Source organism: Notolabrus celidotus, chromosome 10 (genome assembly GCF_009762535.1).
Source record: "Notolabrus celidotus isolate fNotCel1 chromosome 10, fNotCel1.pri, whole genome shotgun sequence".
In the NCBI taxonomy this organism is placed as follows: domain Eukaryota; kingdom Metazoa; phylum Chordata; class Actinopteri; order Labriformes; family Labridae; genus Notolabrus; species Notolabrus celidotus.
The window spans coordinates 17,237,272-17,262,211 of record NC_048281.1 but is presented as its reverse complement, the minus strand read 5'-3'; the positions used below and the strand labels follow the sequence as shown (position 1 = coordinate 17,262,211).

Sequence of the window (24,940 nt, the reverse complement as noted above, 5' to 3'; positions counted from 1 at the left end):
TGCTGCAGGATTTCCCAAATACTTCCACATACTTTTGCACACAGATGAGGGGTCTTTTAATCTATATGTTATGACAGCAGACGACTACATGACTGATGACTTTCAGCTGTCTTCAATTGACCGTGCTGTAAATCGTCTCAATCCTTATCTGAAAATGCTGCAAGATTTTTTTCCCCCCTCATCATCCACGCAGGGTGATGACCCTGTTGATGCTCTAAATATCGAGGAAACCCTGCTGTCTTTGGACTCTTAAACAAAAGTCAACCCTGTGAAAGTTCTCAGCAACTCTAGGCCTGCCAGACCTGTGTGAGTTTAAGGGAAAGCCAATCAGATGGCAACATTTTCTAACAGTGGTCTGTTACCTTGACCTCTTTGTTGCTTATCTCCTCCTTATCTCTGTGTTGTGGCAGCAGCACCACAGCTGACCAAAAGCACGAATGCTCTACATCAGTGGTTAGCTGTTTGAACCACTGCACAGCCATTAAAGAGTGTTTTTGTTGTGGTTATTAAGAACTTAAAAACGTCTCTGTTCTTTGAGATTTCTCTCCTTTTTTTTTTGGGAGCAGAGGTTTTAGCTTCAGAGGATATTATCACAGCAGACCACATAAAACAACACTGAAGATAATTTTGTTAAGCTCTGGCGGATTTCTTCATGGATTTATGTGTTTTTGTTAAGCCTCATGGTTTTATAGTAGTCATTAACAACATGTGCAAGTTCAAGGACAGTGTCTGCTTAAAGTGAAACCACTTCTGTTAACAGGATCATAGGATTCAAAATGATTTAATTGCCTTTAGCTTTAACTAATTACCTCCAGTCATTTTCAGATTTTCATCTTTATTACAAATACTTAAAATTTCCATGCTAGCGTCGAAATATGTTCTAACATCACACATTTCCCAGATGATTACATCTTTTCGATCATTTATGTTCACTGTACATCCACTCCTACATTTCCAGATGAGTGCAATTATTCTGCAGTTCAGTCAAGAGGAGAGTAACTCTCTTCAAAGCCCATTGTAGCCCCTTTGAGGTGAGCTCTCCTGAAGTTAACTCTGGGGGTATTGACAGTAACCAGACAGCCCTGAGGGAATATTGATGCCTCTCTGAGAGCCGAGCTGTAAAAGGCCTTGTGATGCGGCAGGAACCCTTTGAAAGGTTCCTCTGATGAGCAGCGCCCAGTGAAAAGTTCTATCCAGCTCTCCACTTCACTGCACTTCACTACTCCCCGGCTTTGGCTCCTTATCACATCCAATCCCCCCCTTTTTCATCTGCAGAGGAATCCCAACTCACCTAATGCCTAAGAGACCAGAATAAACTGCCCCTGCTTCTTCAGTCAGTTCATATCACATAGAGGTGTATCATACCAGATTGTTAATGGCTATGGGAACGGAAGAATCTCCTTTACATTGCTTAAGTTATTACTATTGCCTTTTGGAAACCTATGACTGTGTGCAGACTCAGAGTCAAATGAGAGAAATACATAATTCATATCAGCCTGTGAAACAGCATGTGTGAGATTAGTGATGACTATTCAAAATGTAGTGTTTCACAAAGATTACCAGTCTCTCCTGGTGGTACAGGAGACTGTTTGTCAGACCTTGAATGAGTCATAAATTAGCATTTGTATTTTAGTTCACAGAGCACCATGCCCATAATACTGTCTCAGCTATTTTGTATCCATAATGGAAAAGAAATAAAAGGCTGGGTGCGGTTGTTAACAAGGGCAAGTATATCTAATGCTGTCAGACATTCAGTGGATAACACTCAGCTGGTAAACCAGAGGAATCAGGGACCTCAGGACCTCATATGGTCTGACAGATGAATCTGGTCCCTCTGTCCCTCTGAGAGACTTTTATCTCACTTGATTCATGTAGGGACAATCACAACTGTTTATTGGGATTGGGCAGGTTTAGGTGGGTTTAGGCATAAAAAAAATAAAGTGAATCTAAACTTTATTCTACCAGGAATATTCCCAAGGACAAACAAAATCTCTTTTACAAGGCAGCCCTGATCAAGAGAGCAGCATACAGGCAGAGGTGTCAAAAGTATTCAAATTCATTAGTCAAGTAGAAGTATCGATACTAGGGTTTAAAAAGACTTCTGTAGAAGTTGAAGTATCAACTCAAGCTTTTTACTCAAGTAAAAGTGTAAGAGTACTGGTTTCAAAACTACTTAAAGTATAAAAGTAAAAGTAATGTAAGGGGAAAAAAATGTCATTAAGGAAAAAGCTTAGGCTGCGCCACAGGGGCCTATAGTGCCTCTCCTCCACCTCCCAAAAGAAACGCTTCTTAAGGCCATAATGACTATAATGTTATATTAATATGTTAATGTTGAAATATTTGGTTTGCACCTGTTTCAGTCGCCTCCATGTCCATTGAAAATGAATCCATTTTTGTACAATGCAAATACATTAAAGCAGTGTTTTTCAACCTTTTTTGAGCCAAGGCACATTTCTTACATTAAAAAAAATCCTGAGTCACACCACCAACCGAAAGTGTTACAAAATGACACATTTAATCTCTCAATTTATTAATCTGTTTATCTGAGGGAGGATCTTTGGCCACTTCTTTAACTGTGTCAGGTTGAAGCATCTTATTTGCAATGGTCTTTGCAGGTAGTATTAATGTCTCTGCCACAGTGTGTGGCTTTTTTGATTTGGCCACGAGTTCAGCTACTAAGTAGCTAGCTTTGAGAGCTCTCGCAGACACCGTTGTAGTTTTTCTCATAAAAGTTGCCTTTTCCACCACCCTTATTACGCTCTTCATCCAGGTTAGAATTTTGTCCAGGGCCCAGTTTGGAATTTTCATTCATCACTGTTGTACACCTACTTTTTGTCACATACACCTCTCACATGCATCATTAATTCTATTGTCTTAAATGAACAAGGTCAGTATGACGAGTATTGAATTACTCCACCAGTCACTACAGTGCAGGTACAGATGCACTACATAGCAAATTATTTGCAGTATATAAATAATATTTTTTGGGACTAAGTGAAATTGGAAAATGTCCCACGGCACACCTGACGATCTGTAACGGCACACTTGTGTTCCCCGGCACAGTGGTTGAAAATCACTGCATTAAAGAACCATATGTGTACTACACTTAAAGATGACATGCCGGAATGAAAACAAGGCGAAGTAAAATAGGAGTAACAAGGTTATTTTTAAAATGTAAGGAGTAGAAAGTACAGATAATTGCGTGAAAATGTAAGGAGTAGAAGCAAAAAGTCGGCTGAAAAGTAATTACTTCAGTAAAGTATAGATACCCAAAATTTCTACTTAAGTAAGGTAACAAAGTATTTGTACTTTGTTATTTGACACCTCTGCATACAGGTTTCAACAACTGACTCAAACCAGAGGTCATTATATCACATCATGAATCAGCGGCATTAAGCAATAAGGACTTCCTGTTGCGGGTCAACAGGTTAGGGTTTAGTATCTGTTTGTACTGTAATCTAAATGTGCATACAAAAACTAAATAACGCCCCACTAATGGTCTGTGATTGGATGCTGAAACTCGCTTCCTGGTCTAGCAGTGGACTGCTATGTCACATATTTCAATACTATATTACACTGAATGTAGTTTCAAGTGAAATGTAGGCCTACATCCGAACATAATGCCCATTGACAAGAAGGAATGAATGAGTTCGGCATGCTGCATTCAGTTTTTTTGGCCGAATATATTATTTCTCACTTTGGAGTTGAAGAGGGGCATTTTGGATCATAACAGGGGCCGTTGTGAGACTGCCTTCATTCTCTTTGCTGCACAAAGAGAACACACTGTCTTATTGAAAAGCTGAAATGTGAAGAAGTCAGAGTCCATCGTGAAGAATTCTGGGGGGGGAAAACTCCTTGATCATTTCCTAACTGTGGACAATCCTCTCTTTCTCTGGCTTTGACTGTACGCTGTAAGTTGTTGGTCATAGGTATTCTGCTGTTTGGTATGTGTGTATGTGTGCCTGCTGATTGATGGCTCGCTGGTCATGGATTCCTGAGTCTCAGAGTGAATACCAGCGAGTGAAGAGTCCTCTGTAGTCACAGCTCGCCTGAATGCTTTACCCCAGAGAGGCTGTTTTTTCTCAGTTTTTCATCCTTTACCTATCTCCTTCCCTTACCCTTCAGTTTGTTTATTTCTCTGCCAGTATCCATAAACATGTATTATTTTTGTAGATGCACATCAACACACTTGTTCAGGTAACATTGAAAGTAACTAGTGAAGTGTTTTCTGCCAGAATAAAAGAGGAAGGGAACCGGTGATGCTGTAATTAGGAAACTTAAAGCTCCTGTAAGGATTTCTTAGCTGTTTATTAAACCGGGTGAAATAAACACAGAGGCCTCTGAGATGTAGCTACAGAAACAGACTTGATTTATTTTGTTCATAGAAAAAAAAAATTGAGTGATATTTCTGACTGTCGAAAAACAACAGGATGAGATTTTTCTTTTTTTCTTTTTTCTTTTCTTTTTAACTGTATTTTTATTTGGAAAGGGAAACAATACAAAATTTACATCACTACGATAATTGTATTTATTCTTTTCCCGTCTTTTATATGCGTATGCAAATAGTATAGCCACTCAGTCCTGAAATGTTTCTATCCTCCATCTTTCCAGGTGAATGCATCCATTTATACTCATAACATTTAAACACACACATATACAATAATCCTCACCTCTTGAGTCAGTAATCAACATTCATTTTCCTGCATACATCTATTACACAAACCATCAGATATATAACTATTTACATAAGAACTAGGGGAGCTTAGATTTATGTTTTATTCTCTAAGGAGGGGGAGGGTTAATACCTTGTTGGTGGAGTCATACAAAATCTGCTCACACTGGAGCTATAAATTGAATCCACTTATTCAAAATTTGATAAAAATGTGTCCTTTTGAATCATCAGAGAGTAAGCAGACTTCTCCATTTTAAATATTTCCAAAATTATTCCAAACCAGTCATCCACTGTTGGTACTGCTGGTTTAAGCCAGGATGAGATTTTTCATCAGAAAGCACCACCTACTCATAAACGAAACAAAAACAGCTAATACAAAAAGAGGTACTGATTTGTCCACAGGGGGTGCCAAAGTCAACACTAACCAGAGATTTCTCACAGGAGCTTTGAAATAAAGTACCATATAATCTCCAATACAAATCAGACTGGTATATCAGATGTAGTATGTGTTTTTGAGGGTAAAGGATTTAAACTGCGACCTACAAAAGACTACAATGTGCATTTTCTGTGTAGTTGTGCAGCTCTTTCTAGTACCATCTGTTTTCACCATGTGGACTTTGCAATCCTGCTAGCTCCCAGTATGTTAGTTGAGCCCAGCCATCAGAAACTTTGACAGTTGGAATGGACCCACAGCCTGCGACTAATCCGCCTTGAGTCGCTTCCCCCAAAACCCCAAATCAGCACTCCACAAGGTTTATTTACTTCTTAATAAGCCACTGTTCCCCTTGAATGCAATATTGTGACCTTGAAGAAGAAATAAGCTGTACAAAAGTTGTCAGTGTTGCTATGTTTCCCAGTATGCCTTGGGCAAAAGCAACTTCTTGGAAAACACAACAAATTTTCAATCGTGTCAGGTTGTATGCAGTGGGTGATGGCAGCAGCTGCATTAGCAGTCATGATGGCACATGAGGCTTTAGTTAGTACAACGCCATCTTCTGGGTAAAATACTATAACACAATAAAATACCTCTCTATATTTTACACTGTTATTGGTCACATTTTATAACATGCAGCCCACTTTTTGATGGAAAAAATCTAGCATGTATGCATCTCATACACCAAATTAACCTGACATTGCAGTTTTATATGTCCTCTACTGACTATTTGATTCTTGTCTTGCTTGTCACACATGAAGTCAGCATATTTTTTAGTAAAGATGTGACTACAGGAAAAACTGATTAAACCTGGCACAAGAAAATGAAAGAACACATGTTGTATAATTTATCAAAACCTAATCAGTCCTCTTATTTGTATCTTATATTTTACTCTCGACTCCAGCTGCATCTTTCCATCTCATTTTCAAAACAGTCTTTTAGTTTTCCTTTACTCTAATGAGCTCTCGCCTGCTTTTGGAGGACATCAGAATGAGGTGTTTCTCATTGTCCTCTCAGCATGGGGTAAGTCCAGAATACTGAGACTTAATGCATTTTAATTTGTTGAGTCTGGCTGTTAGAGTGTGGGGACGTGTTGAGAGTGTGATGACATTTTTTCCCTAGTGGTTTCTACTTTATTTCCAAAGATCACATTCAGGGGTTGTTGTACATATATTTATATATAATTGCCTAGCAAGTTCTTCATCAATTATCATGCTTGCAAACAGATTTACATTCTGGATATTGCCTCCAAAGTGAGAGCACATTTAATTCACCCCTCTCTCTCCCTCTCTTTCCCTCTCTCTCTGTAACACTGTCCTTCAAGGGTCACATGTCTGACACTTTCATCTCTGTGACCTTTTCATGCCTGTTATAAACTGCAATTGCTCGTTCGTCAGCACTTCCATCTCGAAGGCCAGAGCGGTAATGACACCCTGTTAAATCTCAAGATGAGATTTTGAATGGCGAGGAAACCCCTGTGTGTGTGCTTCTTGTGACATGTACTGGTGCTCAGACATCAGAGTCTCGCTGAAGGACCGCTCCGTGCATTATCAGCCCTCAGATGTTGCCCCAAAATTGCCCCTTGATAGCTCGCCTCATGTTTGGATCCTGTGTTCCCATTGTTGTTAACTGAATCTGAACTTCAGCATATGGTTTAAATTACTCAAACCGTGCCCCCTGTTGTTTTTAGATGAATACACTCAGTGGAACATATTCGGTGGTGCACTTCTGGTCCAAGATATTTACCTGAACTAAGTGTGTCTCACACAGAGCCCCCTCTGTCTCTGTAGTTCCACTTTAATTGGTGCCGTGTGACTCCTGCTTAATAGGTTCTGCCTGACCATCTGCAGACGAGTGCAGACAAACTTCTGTAAAGACTGTTTCACTGAAACAGCTCCCTTCTGGTTTAGATCTTATCTATGCACACTAATCAAATACTTTGTTACATCTCACATGAGCTAGGAATCCATTCTTTAGATGTTTGTGCTTTTCTTTTCAGTTATTCCACCACATACTAAGTCTTCTTTTTCTAGATTGCTTTAACTACAGGCTTCAGTTTTAAGTCCTTTTAATTTTTACATCATGACTTCATGCAAACAAGCAAGAAAACACAGTTTGCAGAGACCAAAGCTCTCTGAGGGTATCAAACGCACCATCCCTCACTATGCATTTCAAGCCGCATATCCATAGATGGCACTGTGCGTCAAGCTGACTTTAACTCTCCTGCTCGGTTTTGTTGCAATGACATTTCCAGATCATTTCCCTCTCACATAGCTGCTGCTTTAACCCCTGCTGTACCCCCTCCACGACCTCCACTATTTGTATCTGTATCCAAGACATAACAGCTGTGGTTTGAAGAAATTGTTCAATCAGATTAAGAGGATTTCTTCTCTCTTGAGGTGGGAGTGACTGGTTATCAAATGTGGTAATAGGAAATTACTATCTCTGCTCCCCCATCTAATCTCTTGTGTTATGACTGGGGTTACACATACAGTCATCTGATAAAAGGAGTCTGGAGGAGGAGGAGGAGGAGGGGTCCGGATTGGGTTGCAGTAGGTCAAGGTTTGAGATGCATGTAGGAGTGGCGTAAGGAGAGGCATGCTGTTGGCATATTGTGTGGATTTATGGATCTAAATTATACAGTGACCTCCTGTTTTTATGTTATTTCCTGCAGTTTCAATTTTGTTTTGCTTTTGTTTCTGGATCCTGGATTTTATTTCTTTGTTACACAAGCAACTGAAGGATAGAAGTAAGTACTCAAAATGTGCACAGCTAGGTATCCTCCGAGAAGATGTTTGTTTCTTGGCTTAGTATTTAGTCTACTGTCTTTGCTGGATCTCCTGCTTATATAAACAATTACATCGCCACTCCAGGGGAAGATTAGTCGTCCTTTGCTACTTCTCAATAAAACTTTTTTTTTTCTTACTTCTACTCAAGGTTGATTAAAGGAGGCAGGTCTGCAGAATGTTTTAGATAACAGTGGTAACTTTTTCAGTGCACTCAAAGATGGAAAATGCTGCAAAAGGAGCTCTAGTAGGCTGAGTGTGTGATAAAGTTCAGCACAGTGAGCAAGCATTCTGCGTGCCGCTGTGGGATTTTCTAATTCTGTCACAGGGTGAGCAAAGGGAACAGAGCAGCCAGCTAACCTCCACTCCTCACTAAAGGCATAAAGGCGGTCCATAGAGGACTGTACCGCTGCCCTAGATACATCATTTGACTTACACAAGGACGCCTGGACCTAAATGTAACTGTATGTTTGTTTGGAGGTTTACTTTCAGTGGACTTCTAACGGATCACAACGCTTCCATGTTTGTTTGAACACTCGTTTTGAAAGTTCACAAAGAGGATAATTGTCGCGGTTTCCTGCTGCAGTTTACATTCCCATAGCTGGTGAGCAGCATTTTACTGGGAGTCTCCAGCCATGCAGACAATATTCTGGGTTGTCAAGACAGACCAGAGCTGCTATCAGCGCAGGGAGCTGCCTAAGAGAGTGTGTGTGTGTTTGTGTGTGTGCAAGTGAATTTATGTGAGCTACGGAGTGCAGCCAAGCCTGTCCAACTAAGACACCACTGCCTCTCATCTCTAGTCCCATCTGGAACACGTTAATCCAGCGAGAACTCTCTCTCTCTCTCTCTCTCTCTCTCTCTCTCTCTCTCTGTTTCTCTCATTCTCTCCTCCTTTGCCCCCCCTCCTTCTTTCTTGCCCTGTCTGACACTCTCTCTCCTCTCTCCCTCATTCTCCCTGTATCTTCAATTCGTGCTAGCAGGTCCAGTCAGGAAGCCCAAATATGTGGAGAGCCCTCGCGTTCCTTCTGATGCCATCGTGTCAGCGCTGAGGAAGGTGGCCGATAACAAGGAGTCCTCCCACAATGGTGAGTTTTGCTCCTCGTTTACTTGTGTGCTTGTCTGCTTGTGTTATTCCAGTAATTGGAATCACTTAGACCTTAAACACACTGGCTTAAGAATGAGAAACATACAAGTTGTTTGCTGGAAGTCACAACTTATCCCTCATATGTTGATCACTCGATGAAGCTGTGTGCATAGCTTTGTTTGTGGGGTCAGGAAAAGGTCTGCTGAATGAAAGGATTGCACGAGTTCTTGCTTGAATGATCCATGCAAGTATGACTGTGTTTGAGCAGTGTTCCTTCGTGTAACCTCTTGTACAAACACACAACAGTGCCATGTTTATTTCAAAGTGTGTGTTTGGATTACAGAGGAGTCAGTGGGAGACATTGTCTGCCCAGAGCACAGGAACCATTTCACTTGAACATAACGAAGAGAAGACCTTAGATTTCTCAGTAATTGGGCATTTCATATGTGTTCCTGTGTTTCTATGTTTCTGGGAGATGTGCTTTTAGTGTAACTGCCAACTATTCTCCTCTGTGTTGGGCGTTGTGTGTTTGTTTGTGTAGGGGTAATGTTCCTCTAAGTGGTCTGTTTTGGTTTCCAGCAGAGCAGGGCAGGCTCAAATTCCTCCCATAGGCTTAAGCAGAGTTGTAGGACGCGTTATCTTTAGCAAAAAGGCAACACAGAAAGTAGTGCCATCTGACTGGCTCACATACGCAGACAGTAGTAACCCAGCGCAGCACAGTCACTGTTGACTGTTACATACCAATCCACGAGGGTGTGTCTGACATTCTGCTGGCACTGAGCAGCGCTCCGGCTCAGAGCGGACTACCGGCAGATTGTGGACACCAGATAAATGTTATCTCATGACAGCGGGTGTGCTGGCACTGTTAGAAAGCTAATTGTGTGAGCTGTTTGATTTCAAAAGAAAGAAGGAACTGGTTTGGATTTTTTGAACCGAAATGTATGGTGAGAATTTGTGTCATGAAAATATCACCTGTTCATAAACATACACTTTGTCATTCCTGTACTGTTATAGAAACTAGGGGTGCAACAATTCTTTTTAACAATGATTGGTGGTTGCCGATACGATTAAAGGACAACATTGGTTCATTTAGAACAATACGATCCGGTGCGATTCAGTGACTGGAAATCGATTCAGTAACTTTTTAGCCAACAATTCAACCAGTGTGACCGTGAAATAAATACTTGATACTGGACAGTCCTAGTTTCCTGTTGTTGCCGTGATGTTTTTCTCCCGAGCCAAGTTTTGGCCTTGTCTCTGACTAAACATGCTGGCGAGGCCTGAGGCTTCTCCAGAGCTGATGTTACCTTGAGGAACGCTGCAAGAGGTGCCTGGACGGCCGGTGTTGTGTGAAATCCCATGGCGCCTTAGTAGGTGGTTGGATAGATTTGTGGTGTTGCCGTGGTTCTTTACCTGACCTTTACATATCCTACAAACAGCGAGCGACTTATGTAGAACATCTCCGTCTTTGCGAAAGCCAAAGTGTTTCCACACACTGGACCGCAATGGTGGCTTGATGATTCCTCGCTCGCCAGCTTCTCCTCTGCCATCCGCCATGCTATGTTTTGTTGTCTGCTGGCACGTGGCGATGACGTCACAGACAGGCAGCCTGAATTGAGTAATGTTTAACGTCTTTATCATTAATAGTGCAAAAAACCCCCACATCCATATAAAGTCTGCCGTGCCTAAATCCAATGCGTTATTTCCTAGTATCAATACAATGGATTTATTCCCTTTTTAAAACGATGTTAGATTGATATATGTCGACGGAAGGCCAACTTGCTGAGCACAGATCAATGTAGTCGAATCATAGGAACATCGATACATCAATGCAGTAGGTTAATCGTTACACCCCTAAAAGAAACACTCTGTCTTTAGCCCACTGCTAGAGAAGAAAATGCTCCAGGTGAATTAAGGTAATGTCAACAAAGAAACTTGTGAATAGAAGGGCTGCTGTCTAAGTTTTAACCTTTTGTACTCAGCAGCCTCTGTTAAAGATACTCCTCAGGCGATATAACAGGGCCTCACGTTCTCACAAGTATATGATCTGCTGATCAAGCCTACAAAGAATCTTTTAGCTGCAATTAAAAGAAGAAACCTTCCAACTTCATTAGTTTCAAGATGAAAGAGTTCAAACAAAAGACCTTCTCACACAACTTTTTAATATTACCCTCTTGTCTGCGCCCCACGATAGAAAGAACAGTTGCATATCCAGCCAATTTATGACATAAGAAATGACATTGCAGCTTCAGACAGTCATATTTAATTAAGAGCATTTTTATTGCTCATAACTGAAAGTCTGTCTCTCCCTGAGCCGCCTCAGGCATTTAAGAAAATGTTGTTTATTTTGTAGCTTTTGGCCGTAGCTTGTGTATATTTTCAAATATTGACTCAGCCCCTAGAACTGACACTAAATAAAGAAACGTTTTCAGCTCAGGTATCTGCTCACCTTTGTGGCATTACATTCACATTGTCCAGTGTCTCTAAAGGTGCATTTTGACCAAGATTTCTTTTAGCCCCCAGAACTACTTTCCCCGGAACTAAAAGGTTCCTGTGCCCCCATTATTGTCTGCGTTTGGACCACGGGCTGAAGTCCCGGGTAGATTGTGCAAATCAGGCCAGTGACATATGGAGAGAAGAAAATATATTAACTAAACTAGAATGCATTCCCAGGAACTCCCTTTGTGTTTCAACAACTGTGTAAACTCCACAAACACCGTTACGTTCAACCGAAAGTCCCAGGACCTTTGAAAAGTACTACCCCCCCAAGCACTAAAGAACTAAAGATAGACCCTGGTTCCTCCAGTCGAAGCACACATAGTTCAGGAGTGAAGTCCCTAGTTCCGGGGTAAAGTTCCTGCGGTGGAAAAACACCTTAAGCTAGAGAATAAGTCACAAGGAACTTTGTACCTCCATCCTCTCACAGCCAGATTCAGCAGGTATAAAAAAGTTTATTGCTGAGACATTTCAGGAACTCACTCAACTCATTATGTACAATTAGGTGCTGTATAAATTTTACACTAATGATGGCTAATTGTGATAGGCCAGCTGTAGCAGGATGAGGCTCCATGCACAGCTGAGAGTGCACAGTCTTTCCCATGTGGAAATATCAACACATGTAGAGCAAGGATCCTATCTGCACCATGCGGTTAGAGAACGTGTGTGTCTCTGTTGTAGCCCTGTTTCATCAACTGGATTAATTTGTATTAATGTGCGTTACACGTCACTGTGACAAGGACATATCTGGTGTTGTTCTGTCAATAAAGAGAGCATCTTTCAGCCTGTGTTATCTCCTCCTTCAAAGAGGGTAAACAATGCAGATTATTTTGTGAACCGCTGAGACAGGACGAGGTGGTGGTTCGACATTGCAGCTTTTGTCACAAGGTCAGCGTCAGTGTGGAATGTTGATACAGTGACGGAGGAATCAGAGACGGAAAGTTTTGCAGCATGAGAACTGTGTGACATTTGGGCCCTGAATGAAGTGAGTTCTGAGGAGTTGTAAAGAGCCTTTTTGTTGGGTGTTGTGTTGAAGGATGCCTCGCTTGGATGTGCAACAACCATGCGTCACATGCAGGGTGAAGCTGAGGCTTCTAGTTGAATTTAAAGCAATGTGTACTTGCTTTGCCTCAAGATTCAAGATTCTTTATTGTCATTATGCAGGCATAACGAAGTTTTGCAGACTCCCGGCAAGGCACATAAATAAAAACACACATAAATAAGTACGTACAAGTAAAAAAAATGTGATTCTAAAGATTTATTGTCTGTATTTTTTGCAGTGTGTCTCATTTTGGTCATCCTCTGATATGATTTAGGTTTACTTATAGACATGGCGCAAAATGAACACCCGCCAAGTGCCAATGGCGGGTGAAGCATTAGTTTGGCATGTAAAACAAAAACACACACCCACCAGTGGCTGATGGAAATTTTTGTATTGCATGTGAGGTTTTGTTTTCCTACTTTCGCCCACCTCTGCTGACTGTCAGGCTATTTTGACCCTCGTGGCGCGCTGTACTTGTGTTGCGATTTGGTACGTCGGGAATGGCGTGACGTCAGCTACTGGAATTCTATTCATTCCCTTTGCTTGAAGAAGCACAGTGGGAAGAGCGTTTCGAGGGAGATGTGACGACACATTCCCGGCGTGAAGCCACCACAAACAAAGAAGGATAAACAAAGAGGCAAGAGATGATCAACAAGAGGAACAGACAGCTTTTTTATTGGGCTGGTGAAAAAATATTTTTGGCCGGTACATTTTTGGAAGTCACTAGCCAATGGCAGATGAGGTAAAAAGTTAATTTTACACCTGAGTTTGTTTACATTCATCTGTTTAGCCTGGGCCAGCAGGATGGGCTGTAGGCTGTGAAAGGAAACATGCATTTGACCTGCAGTGGAGTCATCTCACATGGCTCAGTCTTTGAGGAAGGATTGAGTTTCTTGTGCATGTGTGTCAATGCACTGCTCGTTCTTATTTCGTCTACATGTCCACAAGTACATTTATGTTTATTTATGCATGTGTGTGTGTTTGCGCGCATGAGTGCCTTTGCAATGGGCGGCCAACAGTCCGCCTGTCAAGATTGTTTCAGCTGTGGTCCCAGACCTCTGTCTCTGTCATTCAAGGCTGAACCTCAGGTCTCGTCCTCGCCCACAATTATGTTGCTCTCTCACAAACCCCCTCCCCGTGTTACAACTCCCGGGCAAGGGGCCAAGCACTAACCACCTGTTTCACCATGTACTGATTATCTTGTCAGTGCTGAAGCTATGGTGTTGTACTGCTTTCACTTCTCTGCTGTAAGTTAGTAATCAGAGGTCCATTCATCGTCGTTCTCCTTGCAATGTGTTTACCTTATGTGCTAACACCTTTTAGTGACTATGATGGCATTTGGAACATTCATGGCACTCTTGAATTGCACTCGTTAAATTAATGGTAATAAGGGGAATATGATAAAAAAAAGTAATGGACGGCAAAGACATAATACAGGGCTCAATGAAAAGCTAAGCATGCAGGTAGCCTGACGTGAATTGGGTTTATGAAATCTGACTTTTTCTTGATTCCTGACATGAAACACAAGTCACCAAAGAGAAGTAATATGATGCAGTGTCTAACAGCCACAGCAGGGATGCTGACAGGATGCATGTTAGGAATGTTCTTTAACCCTCCTGTTATGTTCATTTCTCTGGAACAGCAATAGTGTTCCTGGGTCAATGATCCAAAAGTGTCAGAACACCCAAAAAATCCCAATAAACCATTTGTTAAATCTCATTAACTCCATTACTAACCCTTTAAATTAATATGTAGTGCATTAGTGTTCTTTAGTCCTCACAGATCATGGTTCAATGAGGATAACTCACTTGTGTTTTCTAAAAATTCATGTTAAAACTTTTTTTGAATGTACATTGGAAAGACCTAAATATAAATACTATATTTTTATATGACATAGATTTTTGTTTATTTTATTTTAAATTTTGATTTTTTTTTCTTCATGAAGTGATGTTGATAAATTAACAAGAGACACCTCTTCTGTCACATGCTGCCCAGATTTTGATGCTGTATTTAGCTGGTTTCGAAGGCATATATTTCCTAAAATGGAAGGAACCTCTGAATGCCTCTAGCCTTTCATCCACTGTGACATTAGGGCCTGGGTTATAGAGTAGTGGAAGTTGCTCTACCCACTTGTCCCTCACTGTCCCAATGGCTGTTAGCTTGTCTCTATTCAATCCCAACTCCTGCAGGGATTTTTATTTATGCTAATTGAGCCAAGCAGAAGAAGTATCATAGCAAAAAAATACTTTCAACTTTTTTTTTTTTTTTCAGATTTTGGAACTTTAAAATGAGGGTTAATACCGCAGTGTCACTGTTGGATTCCTCCTATACATATTTTAAGTTGATCCTAATTCAGGAGACATTATATCAGGAGTATTTAGATTTTCTCAATATGATGCTGTGTTGAAGGGAGTGGATGATTTCTTTCAAAAGATGAAAGCCAAAGGTCGTTCATGCATACAGCAGTTTTACAGCCTAGCTGTATTTTTTTGTACGATTTTCAAGACTCATGGCCTTTTGTGCAATCAATACTCCATTGAAACCAGCTTGATGATATTAAGGCACCCTTTATTCATCATCCACCATGATGGAAAGGGGGGCACAGAGATGAATAGACCCTGATTTCTCTTTGGCTGTTTTAAAGTTGTACCTCATTCTGTTTTCTATAGACTATCTGTCCTATTTGTAGCAGTATCTGGAAGATATGCCTTCCTATATATATTTTTTATTCACTGTTTAATGGAAGCCTCATTATGCTGTTCTGAGAATCCTTAGTGCTGTTGGTCAAGTGCTCAATGACGTGCCAAGAGTATGATCAGCTATGAATACAGCCACAACAATGAAAGTAGAGCTGAGATGTCTGTCTGAACTATGACTACGTTTACCTCATTTTACCTTCAGATAAGTCCCACCTTAGTCTCATTGGACACTCCATTAATGCTCCTGGAAAAGGACGCTTACCCACATTGGAATGTGCAATAAGAGCACTCACTGTGCTTCAGGGGGGCACGTCACCTCGTACCTCTGAGCTCAAACAGGGAAGCAGGATGCATGTTCTCATGGAGGGTTCATTAAACAGGCTCCACTGTTGTGGTAATGAAACTCCAGCTGCTAATGAGCACCGGCTGGATTGTTTTCTCGGCAGGGAGAGAGCAAAGACAGCTCTCTGGAGCCGGTCTGTTCATGGCATCCCCCCTCCTTCTGCTCCTGCCCCCCCCTTCACTCTTCTCTTTTACAGTATCACTGCACCGCACGGCTGCTATTTCACACCTGCTCATAAACTTCCTCAGGCTGCAGATAACAATTTTGTTTTGTTTTTTGTCTCCATTTGCTGAAGGGTTACTGGAATAATGAAAAGTGGGTCCACCAACAAACTCTATGTAGCACAAGTTAATATAACTTTATATCAGTTAGTTCAAGCAACACAGTGACAGAAGAGAGGTAACAGTGAGACATGTTTCTGTGAGACTCTTGTCAGCCGATGACTCTACATGAAAGATTTAAAACATGACAACACACTTTGGCATCTCTGGGTCATATAACTCATGAAGTCACGATAGATTTGACTGAAATGAACTCATTATGGTTCATTAGACGTTTGTAGCTGTCTGCATTGACTATTTGTAAAAGTGCTCCACTGTTCAGTGACACAGTACTGGACAACGAGAGCACTGTAATAAAAGGGCTACTTGTCATTTGGAGAAACGTGACAGCTGCATTTGGTCCACCTCCAGCTGTTGAAGTTGCTGCCATCAATCACACACACACACTAACTGGTGAAGACAGCCAGAGCAGTACACAGATTTGTTCGGTTTTATCTACAGTCTGGTCTGGGTAGCAACAGAGACTTGGGATTAGACGAGGGCCTAATTAATAATAGATTTCAAGGCAACTTTCAAAACTTGAAATACAATATCAATGGGAAAAGTGTAAAGCAATAAACAGTGAGAAGCATCAGAACTTCAAACAACCAGAATGACATCCACATGCCCCCTCACTCACTGGGAACACATCAGACAGTAACCTACTGTGTTCACGTACGCAGACACGTACCAGGGTGCTGGCAGCTCTCATTTGATCCAGTTCAACTGATTCAGTGTGGGTGAAAGAGGCTCCACAAGGAGAAACCATGAAGCCATGCCTGCTGGAGTCCTGGCTCCTTCACTTGCTTGTTGCATTTCTTTGATATTCTGGATGAGAGGCGTCCGGTAGAGTTTTATGCTGTGGTTGGAATTCATACATACTCACTAGGGGTGGGAAATGATGAGATTTTATCAATGTCAATGCCATTGTCGATTCTGCTTATCAATCCAATTCCTTATCAATTCTCCTAACGATTCCTGAGTATTTTTTTTTTTGAGGGGAAAAAAGTAGTTCTACACAGTCTTCCGCACCAAAAGGAACCATTTAATTATTTCCAAAATTATGTCTGCACAAGACTGAACATGAACATATTCAACTTGAACATACTGAACAATAGGTTCACCTCATTCTCGGCCGCCTGGAGGAAAAGACTTTGAATTTAGAGAGGGACAACACTTTTGCTCCAGGGGTCATTGCGGAGGTATTTTACCCACTCTCGGTGCCTCATTTTCGGCTGTGTTAGTCCGGACGTGGCCCCTGGAGCCTGGAGGAAAATACTTTTAATTTGGAGAGGAAACACGCTTTTCCTCTCCTTGTTTCCTCATGGTTGAAGGAGTTATATCTGAGTAATACTCAGAGAGACATTCTCTTCAAGAAAATCCTTAGTAGACAAACTACACAAGGCTGAATCTGTCTTTATCATCTTCTTCCTGTACGTTCTCTTTGGTCTATGAGGCTTAATCTATGACACTGGTTCAAGGAACCCAGCTTGAACTTATGGCACAACCTTTAAATTATCCTAGCATCAAGTTGACCACTTGCAGTCAGACGTGCTACACCGCTGAGAGCGTTTTGAATCACTAAAACACTGCAGCCTTCTTTGATGCTTTCTGGGAATGCGTGAAAAAAGTGATAGACCTCACACTGAACTCTATCTTTGGACTGTTTTCTTTTGATTCGTCATGCATTTGAAAGTTCTTTGTAGATTCGAAAACACATTTTAATTAAAATGGAGATAGATGAAATGTGACTCTTGACCTGACGATGACTCCTATGTTTTTTTGTTGTGTCTCTTCTTCTCAGACTGAAGAGCTGTTTTGAAGATGAACATGAGATGATAGCCCAAGGATACAGTTGCTACACTTGGATAAGATGGTCTGATTTATGACCTGAGACAACATGTATATTGCTTTCTTTAAGTGGATTAGAAGTACACATGGTCTTTGGGTATAGTTCTAGTTTTCATTCTTTTTCTTTGTACTGGAAGAGAAATACAGAACTGCATTTATTTGGCCTTGAGCTCAGATAAGATGTTCTACTATCTCCACTTTAGTCTATACAGCTGTTCTGGTGAGAGAGGAACAAAACGTTGACCATGCTTTATAGAAAATCCTTGGGATAAACTGAAAACTGAAACACCGACATAAATTGTTATGCCAATTATTAGTTGGGAGACCGGGGACAGTTGTAACATTTCACTCCTTGAATTTGAGTTTAAGCCATGCATTTTCTGTTTGTGTTGCACAGACATTTTCAAGGCCATTTATTAGCAGACACTTGAAGCTAGTTTGAATAGCAGTTTGAACACACTGGGTTAAAAGAGATCAAAGTTATAGACAGAAATGTCAAAAATGTTACAACTGTCCCCGGTCTCCCCTACCATTGCATTTATGGCTATGACTGTGTGCGAACCTCACTAAAATCAATGATCTCATTGAACATATCAGACATCAGAGGGTGCATGTCCCTCATCTGGTTCAGAGAGACAAGTCCTTTTTTTCTGCGCTCTGTTCTCCTCCCTGCGCTGTGCGCTTCTCATCCACATCCAAGTAATGATCTTTATAATGCGGATCAAGTTCAGTCGCGATGAAGTGCAGAGGATCCAAAAGATCTCAACCTCTTTGCTTAGCAGACGCTTTAGTGCTGCAATTAAAGGAATAACGGATGCAGACCTGTTGGCCCTTATCCAGACAAGCGTGTACTGGCCGTGGTTTTGCTTGATTCATCACAACATTCGGTTTCGGCCGTGTTGTTTTGGTGATAAAAGTTATTCGGTGGCCGAATTTTCGGTGCATCCCTACTGTTAACAGCCTCTTACTTCCTCAGGTGTCAAGTTCTTGCAGTTTGTTGTCATCAATGACAAACGACTACAACAGCAGTTACATTAGCAGCAGTGTAAACAGTGATAGCAGCAGTGTTACATTAAAAACAGCGGCCGCTCAGTGAGGCTTCAGATGCGATTGGATTGACTTGTTGCAACAGTGGCTCAACGGTTACAGAGAAGAGTGCCTGACTGAAAGGTAGCTGAATGGATCTGCTGCCAGGTTGGAGAAATCTGGCAGGAAAGTTACAGACCAGCACGTGTCTCTCCTTTGGACCACAGCCTAAGTGTCCTGAAGCAAGACACCTAACCAGCAGCAGATGACATGGATTGTTTTGAGCAGCTTGTATCATTGGAAATTAAGGAGAAACAATAAGCAGAGATCCCAGTATTTACTGAGCATGAGCAGGATCTACTTCACATTTTCTCTGTGTGCCATGTGACTTTCAGGTATTGTACAGTCATTGCTGTCAACAGGCAGTAAAATGGAGGTGAGTGATGAGACGGTGAGCAGAACATTTGTAAAAAGAAAGAATGAGACCCTGGTCTCAGGGTTAACAATTTAGCTGTGCTACACAAAACCCTGTTGTGTCATTTGTATTTTCAGAGTGAAAAGCGAGTCACATGGTGCAGGTCTATTCTGAAGTGTTGTCAAAACAAGGCCAGTATTTTGAATGTAACTGCAATACAGAATATGCTTTAAAAAGAGATCCCCGTGTACTGCATAGGGCCATGTTTTTATATTCACCGCTGCACTCTGTGAACAATTAGCTTCTAAAATGAGTATTTGTGACTGCAGCTGCAGTAATTCTTATTTATGCTCTTGGTATGGTGTTTTGATTTGCTGCGATAGTACTGCTTTAACAAATCATTATTGATTTGGCCTCAGCTTTGCCCCCACTATTGCTAAGTGCATCCTACATTCGCCAGCTCTACTGTCAGTTGTGGTGCATTTATGTGACATTTCCAGGGGTCGCTCACAGCCCCAGCATAGATAGATCCAGGGCCACTGAGTGGTCCTAAGAGGCAGGCCAGTTTAAGTAGCTATGAGGAGTAAATGATGAGTGGGTCCTGCACAGATCTTTATGAACTGAAGCTCTCATTAACGTTGCACCTGCTTTTTTCCTCTAAGATATTTCTTCTACGTATATACTTCTCCTCAAGATCAGGTAGCTGGCAGGATTTTTTGTAGCCCCTCCATGACTGAATCACTGACTGTTAATTTACTGTAGCCATAAATGTGATGCCCCTTTTAAAGACCAGGGACTGATTCCCACTATCTGTGCTGGTCTAATAAAAGTTGATGAAGCATGCCATTTGTTGTTGTATACTTGAAATTACTATTGACCCACAACTGGCACTCAATAATGATTAAATCACACGGCTGAATTTAACAACGCTGTGTTTATTCTTGACATAAATCTCAGTTATATTGCCTTGTCACTTGATCATGTTATACTAGAGTTATTAAGTTTATAATAGCTTGTTGATTTTTCTTTATTGTGTAATAGCATTGTGTGTGTGTGGAATGTATGGATATGTGCACATTAAAAGCATATTGAGGACATACCTTGAAGACAGAAACTCCGGAAAAGATATTAAAGCAAAGCCATGCGAGAGAAGCACAGCATCGAGCATTTATGTTTTCAGCAATTAAAAGGAAAATCACATCCACTGATCTCACGCACCACAACATTAACAAATCTTTATAGGCCTGCACATAAGCAAACATGTTATTTGTTGGCTTTTATTTAATCATAGCAATGTATAAAGACTTCCACTCAGCCTGAATCTCTCCATAAAGTGATAGTTGTTTGCATTCAGAGCTCAACATAAACTTTGCACTAGATACCTTTAAAGCTGGGGTTGGTAGTCAGATTTAGATACACTTTTTGTTATACTGGTTAAAATGATCTTTTTGTTCCAATGGGAATCAATACATAATGTGTTCTTAAAAAAGAGCGAAAAAAAGCTGCTATCTACAGCCGGAGTAAACCTGGGAGAACACCAACCAATCCCTGCCTTTGGGAGCCAAAATATGAAACCAATGAAATCCCGTCCTGACGTTCTGCCCGCCTCCTGCGCGTACATTTCATGTTTGTTTGTGTTTCTAACTTTCACTATGATAATGTTTTGGTGTTTTCTTACCGCTGAGTGAGACATTAGTTGACGTAGTGCAAAACACAAACGATGTTATGAGGACCGGTTTTGAATCAGTCACCATCATATGGTCGTGAATCAGCGGCGCTCGCACATGTGAGCTGGGGCGTCGTTTTGGAGGAGCTCCGAGGGGAGGGGTTAGGTGGAGTCCTAAGGAAATGCTACATTCAAATTCACTACCGTGACTACCAACCCTAGCTTTAAAGGCTCCTTTTAACGTTTTACATGAGCTGGGTGACGTTCCCTGTATTGGATTGATCATGGTGCACCGTATTTGCTGTAATATGTACTCGCTTAGCATTCAGTTCTAAGTTAACTAGAGCTTTAACATGTTCAACATAAAATCTTTAGGCTTACATTACAATTCCTATGTTTCATGTCAGCTCTGAAAATTGTTCACTTCATCAAAATCAAAGAGGAATGCTTTCTCTGAGGCATTGCCTGCCGTACAGTATGTCAGCGCTATAAAATACAACCTTACATGAGAAAACAGACAACTCAGTGGGCTGAAATGTCAGTCAGCTAACATAAATTTTCCTGCACAATCTCAACTTAAATATATATCTTGTCTGGCATTACAGCACAAGTATCTTGTCTAACACATTTTGTTCTTGGCTGAAGGCGCAGCACATGACGAACATGTGCCAAGCCATAATGCTTTATTTTGTCTTGCACAGAAGCCTGAAAAACTGCTGGCATGTTTTTTTTCTTTCTTCCTTGCAGAATTGCTCTGTTAGTTTTGTAGCAGACCAGCTGTTTGCATTTCAATCATGTCCAGCATAAGTTTTCAAGGCAATCCACAAACCTTTGGTGTTCTTAAAATTAGTGGAGAATTAGTTCTCACCACTCGTGTAATCTGCTTGATTAGGCATGCTGTGTATAACCGTATGAAAATTCATCCACTTCTCAAGGATAAGACAGCCAGACATTGCTGCTTCTACCCTAGGCTCCTTACTCTGAAGTGTCCCCGAACAAGAGTGTATTAGTTATAAGCATAGCATGTCAATAGTTTCCACATTATCTGGCATGCAAAGTTTTTCTTATTCAGTAAATGGACAGCGTGTTTGTGCCCCCTTTCTCAAGTTAGAAAAACTGAGCTTCTGTGCTGCTGAGCTTCAGGACAGACTGACTCAACAGCAGCACAGATTCACCTCGTGTGTAACAACAGGCCTTTCTCAGCTGAAGATTTTGTCTGCACGCATGTGATTTAGACTTTGCATGCAGACAGATGCTCAGAAAAAGCCTCGGATGAATCTTGAAAATAAAAGCTCTGGTTAAGAAAGTAGATGTTCTCTGAGGTGAGAACGTTGAAGTGAACAGGGCAGAGTGAAACACAACTTTTGGACAAGAGGCAAAAAAATCTAAATCCTCACCAACAGTGCAGGAAAACATTTCCTAAAGTAGAAATGCATTGTTTTGGTAGCTGGCTCTGTGGTTTATCACTTTCCTCTAAATGGTCATGAGTGGAAGTTGGGGGCTTAGGGTTTAATGTCCATGTTGGCTCAGACTTTCATGAACAGCCCCACCGCGGTCTCCCATCCTATTCTTTCCCCTCAGCATAAGAAAACATCCATCATTGTAAAAGGATGTGAGGGTATGTTCAGTAAATGTTACAGAGAAACAAAAAATAAAAAAGGTTATTAAATTTTAGATTATTCCAAATTAAAAACCCTTATCAGGACTCTCTGATTAATGGAACCCACATCATTGGTTTCATTAATTCAAGGACTGCACGTAAAGAGTTACTCCCCTATCATTTCACTACCTAACTTTGCATTTGTATTCTGAGGAAATTATATATCATTTTATGAAAAAGACCCTAGAGGAAGGACTGAGGAAGATCAGGAAGCTCACACTTTCATTTACTGGAGATATGAGAGCTCAAATTGAATCTGACAAGATCTAATTGAGGCTCCAACAAACTCTACAAGAACCTCCAAAATTACATTAAGGACAGAACAGTAGTCAAACATGATTCAACAAGTTAGAGCATTACGTTTTTGATAAGTGTAAAGAGACAACGCATAAAGTAGTAGAAATTACTAAAGCTGAAATAAAAAAATGTTAAAAACTGTTTTAAGGTGTTTTGATTTTACATGAAAATAACAAGAACATGAGACGTTGAACAGCTTCAGTTCCGTGCTCCCAGATGGTACTCATAAAATTCACCATCCATATTTTAGGTATTTCTTAGGGATGCACGATATTGGATTTTTTGCCGATATCCGATATGCCGATTTTTTACAACTCATTTAGCCGATTACCGATCCAGATATTTTTTAGGCACACCTAATTGCAGAGATCATCAATTCTCTTCTGTATTGGAATTAGCGTACAGTATTATGGTGACACTCTTATCACATTTAATATGTAATATTCATTTCTTGTGCAAAATAAGAAACATACTTAATACTTAAAACTGCATATTTATTTACGGCAATTGCTTTCAAACAAAATTCATACAAAAAGATACATCCTACTTAAAACTTGGATGATGCTCTCCCTGAGACAATCATAACAATAACCCACAACCAGGGCAAATTTGTCCAATTTCACATTTGACATAGTAAGTAAACCTAACCTCTGTTCACAGGGAACATGTGAAAAGTGCAACTGTACAGCAATTAAACCCAAATTAAATAAAATGTTTACTCTGACAGTAAATGTTCCTAAATTAGTCAGCTACATGTACTTTACAGACTGCTGCTTAAATTCAAATTTAACTTAAAACATGAGCCCAACATGTGTGCAGCAGCCCAATAATTTATCTGTTGCTTATATCGGTGGATATCGGCGTGTTGGCCGATATCCAATAGTTCATTTTAAAGCCAATATCGGCCGATACTGATAACGTGTGATAATATTGTGCATCCCTAGTATTTATATTGCCCATAAGGCAAAGAAGTTAATGTTTTTTTCGCAGCTATGAATAAAGCCAAGAACGCTAGGGGTTAGTGTTATTCAACTTACTTCACTGGCATTAAAGGCACGACCATAGCTCAGTGGTACAGTCTGTCGCCTCTTGATCAGAAGGTTGGTGGTTTGGTTCTCATTCCCATATTTCACATGCTGGAGTGTCCTTGGGCAAGACGCTGACCCTATGCTACCAGGACAAGCTCAGATTGGATTGGTGCACTTGATACCCCAACAGAAGAGTGTCACAAAGTAGGATGGCACAGACGTGTTATTTTGGTACCAAGTTTTGACAAAGGAAACACCAATAATGCACACCCTACTGAAGCAAACTGAACTGCTTGGTGGAAAAGCAGCTGAAGTGTCCATATGGGCTCACAGTTAAATAAGATATAGAGGGGAGATCATGTTTAGTCTGTTCACTTGTGTATACAGTCTGGAGCAAAGTTCGTCCAACTTTCTACTGTAAGGTCAGTAAAATGTGCGAACTGAAAAATGTTAGAGGGAATAAACAAAGATGAGAAGAAGAATGAGGGATGATGATAAATGATTCAGTCTATCTTGAATGCGAGCAGATTGAGTAAAAGAATAGACCTGAATGAATGATGCACAGTGTATGTGTGTGCGTGCGCGCGTGTGTGCAAATTGACATTTTCTTTACTTCATTAGGTCAGTAAATTGTGACTGCCAACTTTATTAATACCTGTAAGAAAGAGGGTAGAGGGGGAAATGAAGGAGAGTGTAGGGGAAGGTGCTGACAGAAAACTGTATAATAAGCTTCTGTAACTTGGACAACTCTCTCTCTCTCTCTCTCTCTCTCTCTCTCTCTCTCTCTCTCTACCTCTACCTCTACCTCTACCTCTACTTCTCTCTCTAAACTCCAAAACCAGATTCAAGCTGCGCACATGTAGAGTTTGTCAAAAAGCCTCTTTTCAGAATGATTCTGATACTTGTAAACATAAAATAAATTGCCAGCAGTCTCTGCCTTGTTGATGGCACCCCAACCTTGAAATTTCACTCTAAACAAGCATTAAGCTTTGAGAGCTTGGGACCACAAACATTTTAAGCTGTGCCGAAGAAAAACCCATGTCCACTCATTGATATTCAGAGGCTCTATGAGTGAGAGCTGTAAACAACCAGAAGCCCTGAAATTGGCACTCAAGGCGTGTT

The 24,940-nt window shown here is 40.9% G+C and overlaps 1 protein-coding gene across 1 annotated transcript in view; it reads left to right on the top strand.

The window, feature by feature from the left end:
- The window catches only part of tanc1b (tetratricopeptide repeat, ankyrin repeat and coiled-coil containing 1b), a 128,998-nt gene that overhangs the window by 51,515 nt on the left and 52,543 nt on the right, over positions 1-24,940 (top strand). The window contains 1 exon segment of the mRNA XM_034694453.1: positions 8,872-8,976. Within this exon segment, the coding sequence (XP_034550344.1) occupies positions 8,872-8,976 (105 nt within the window).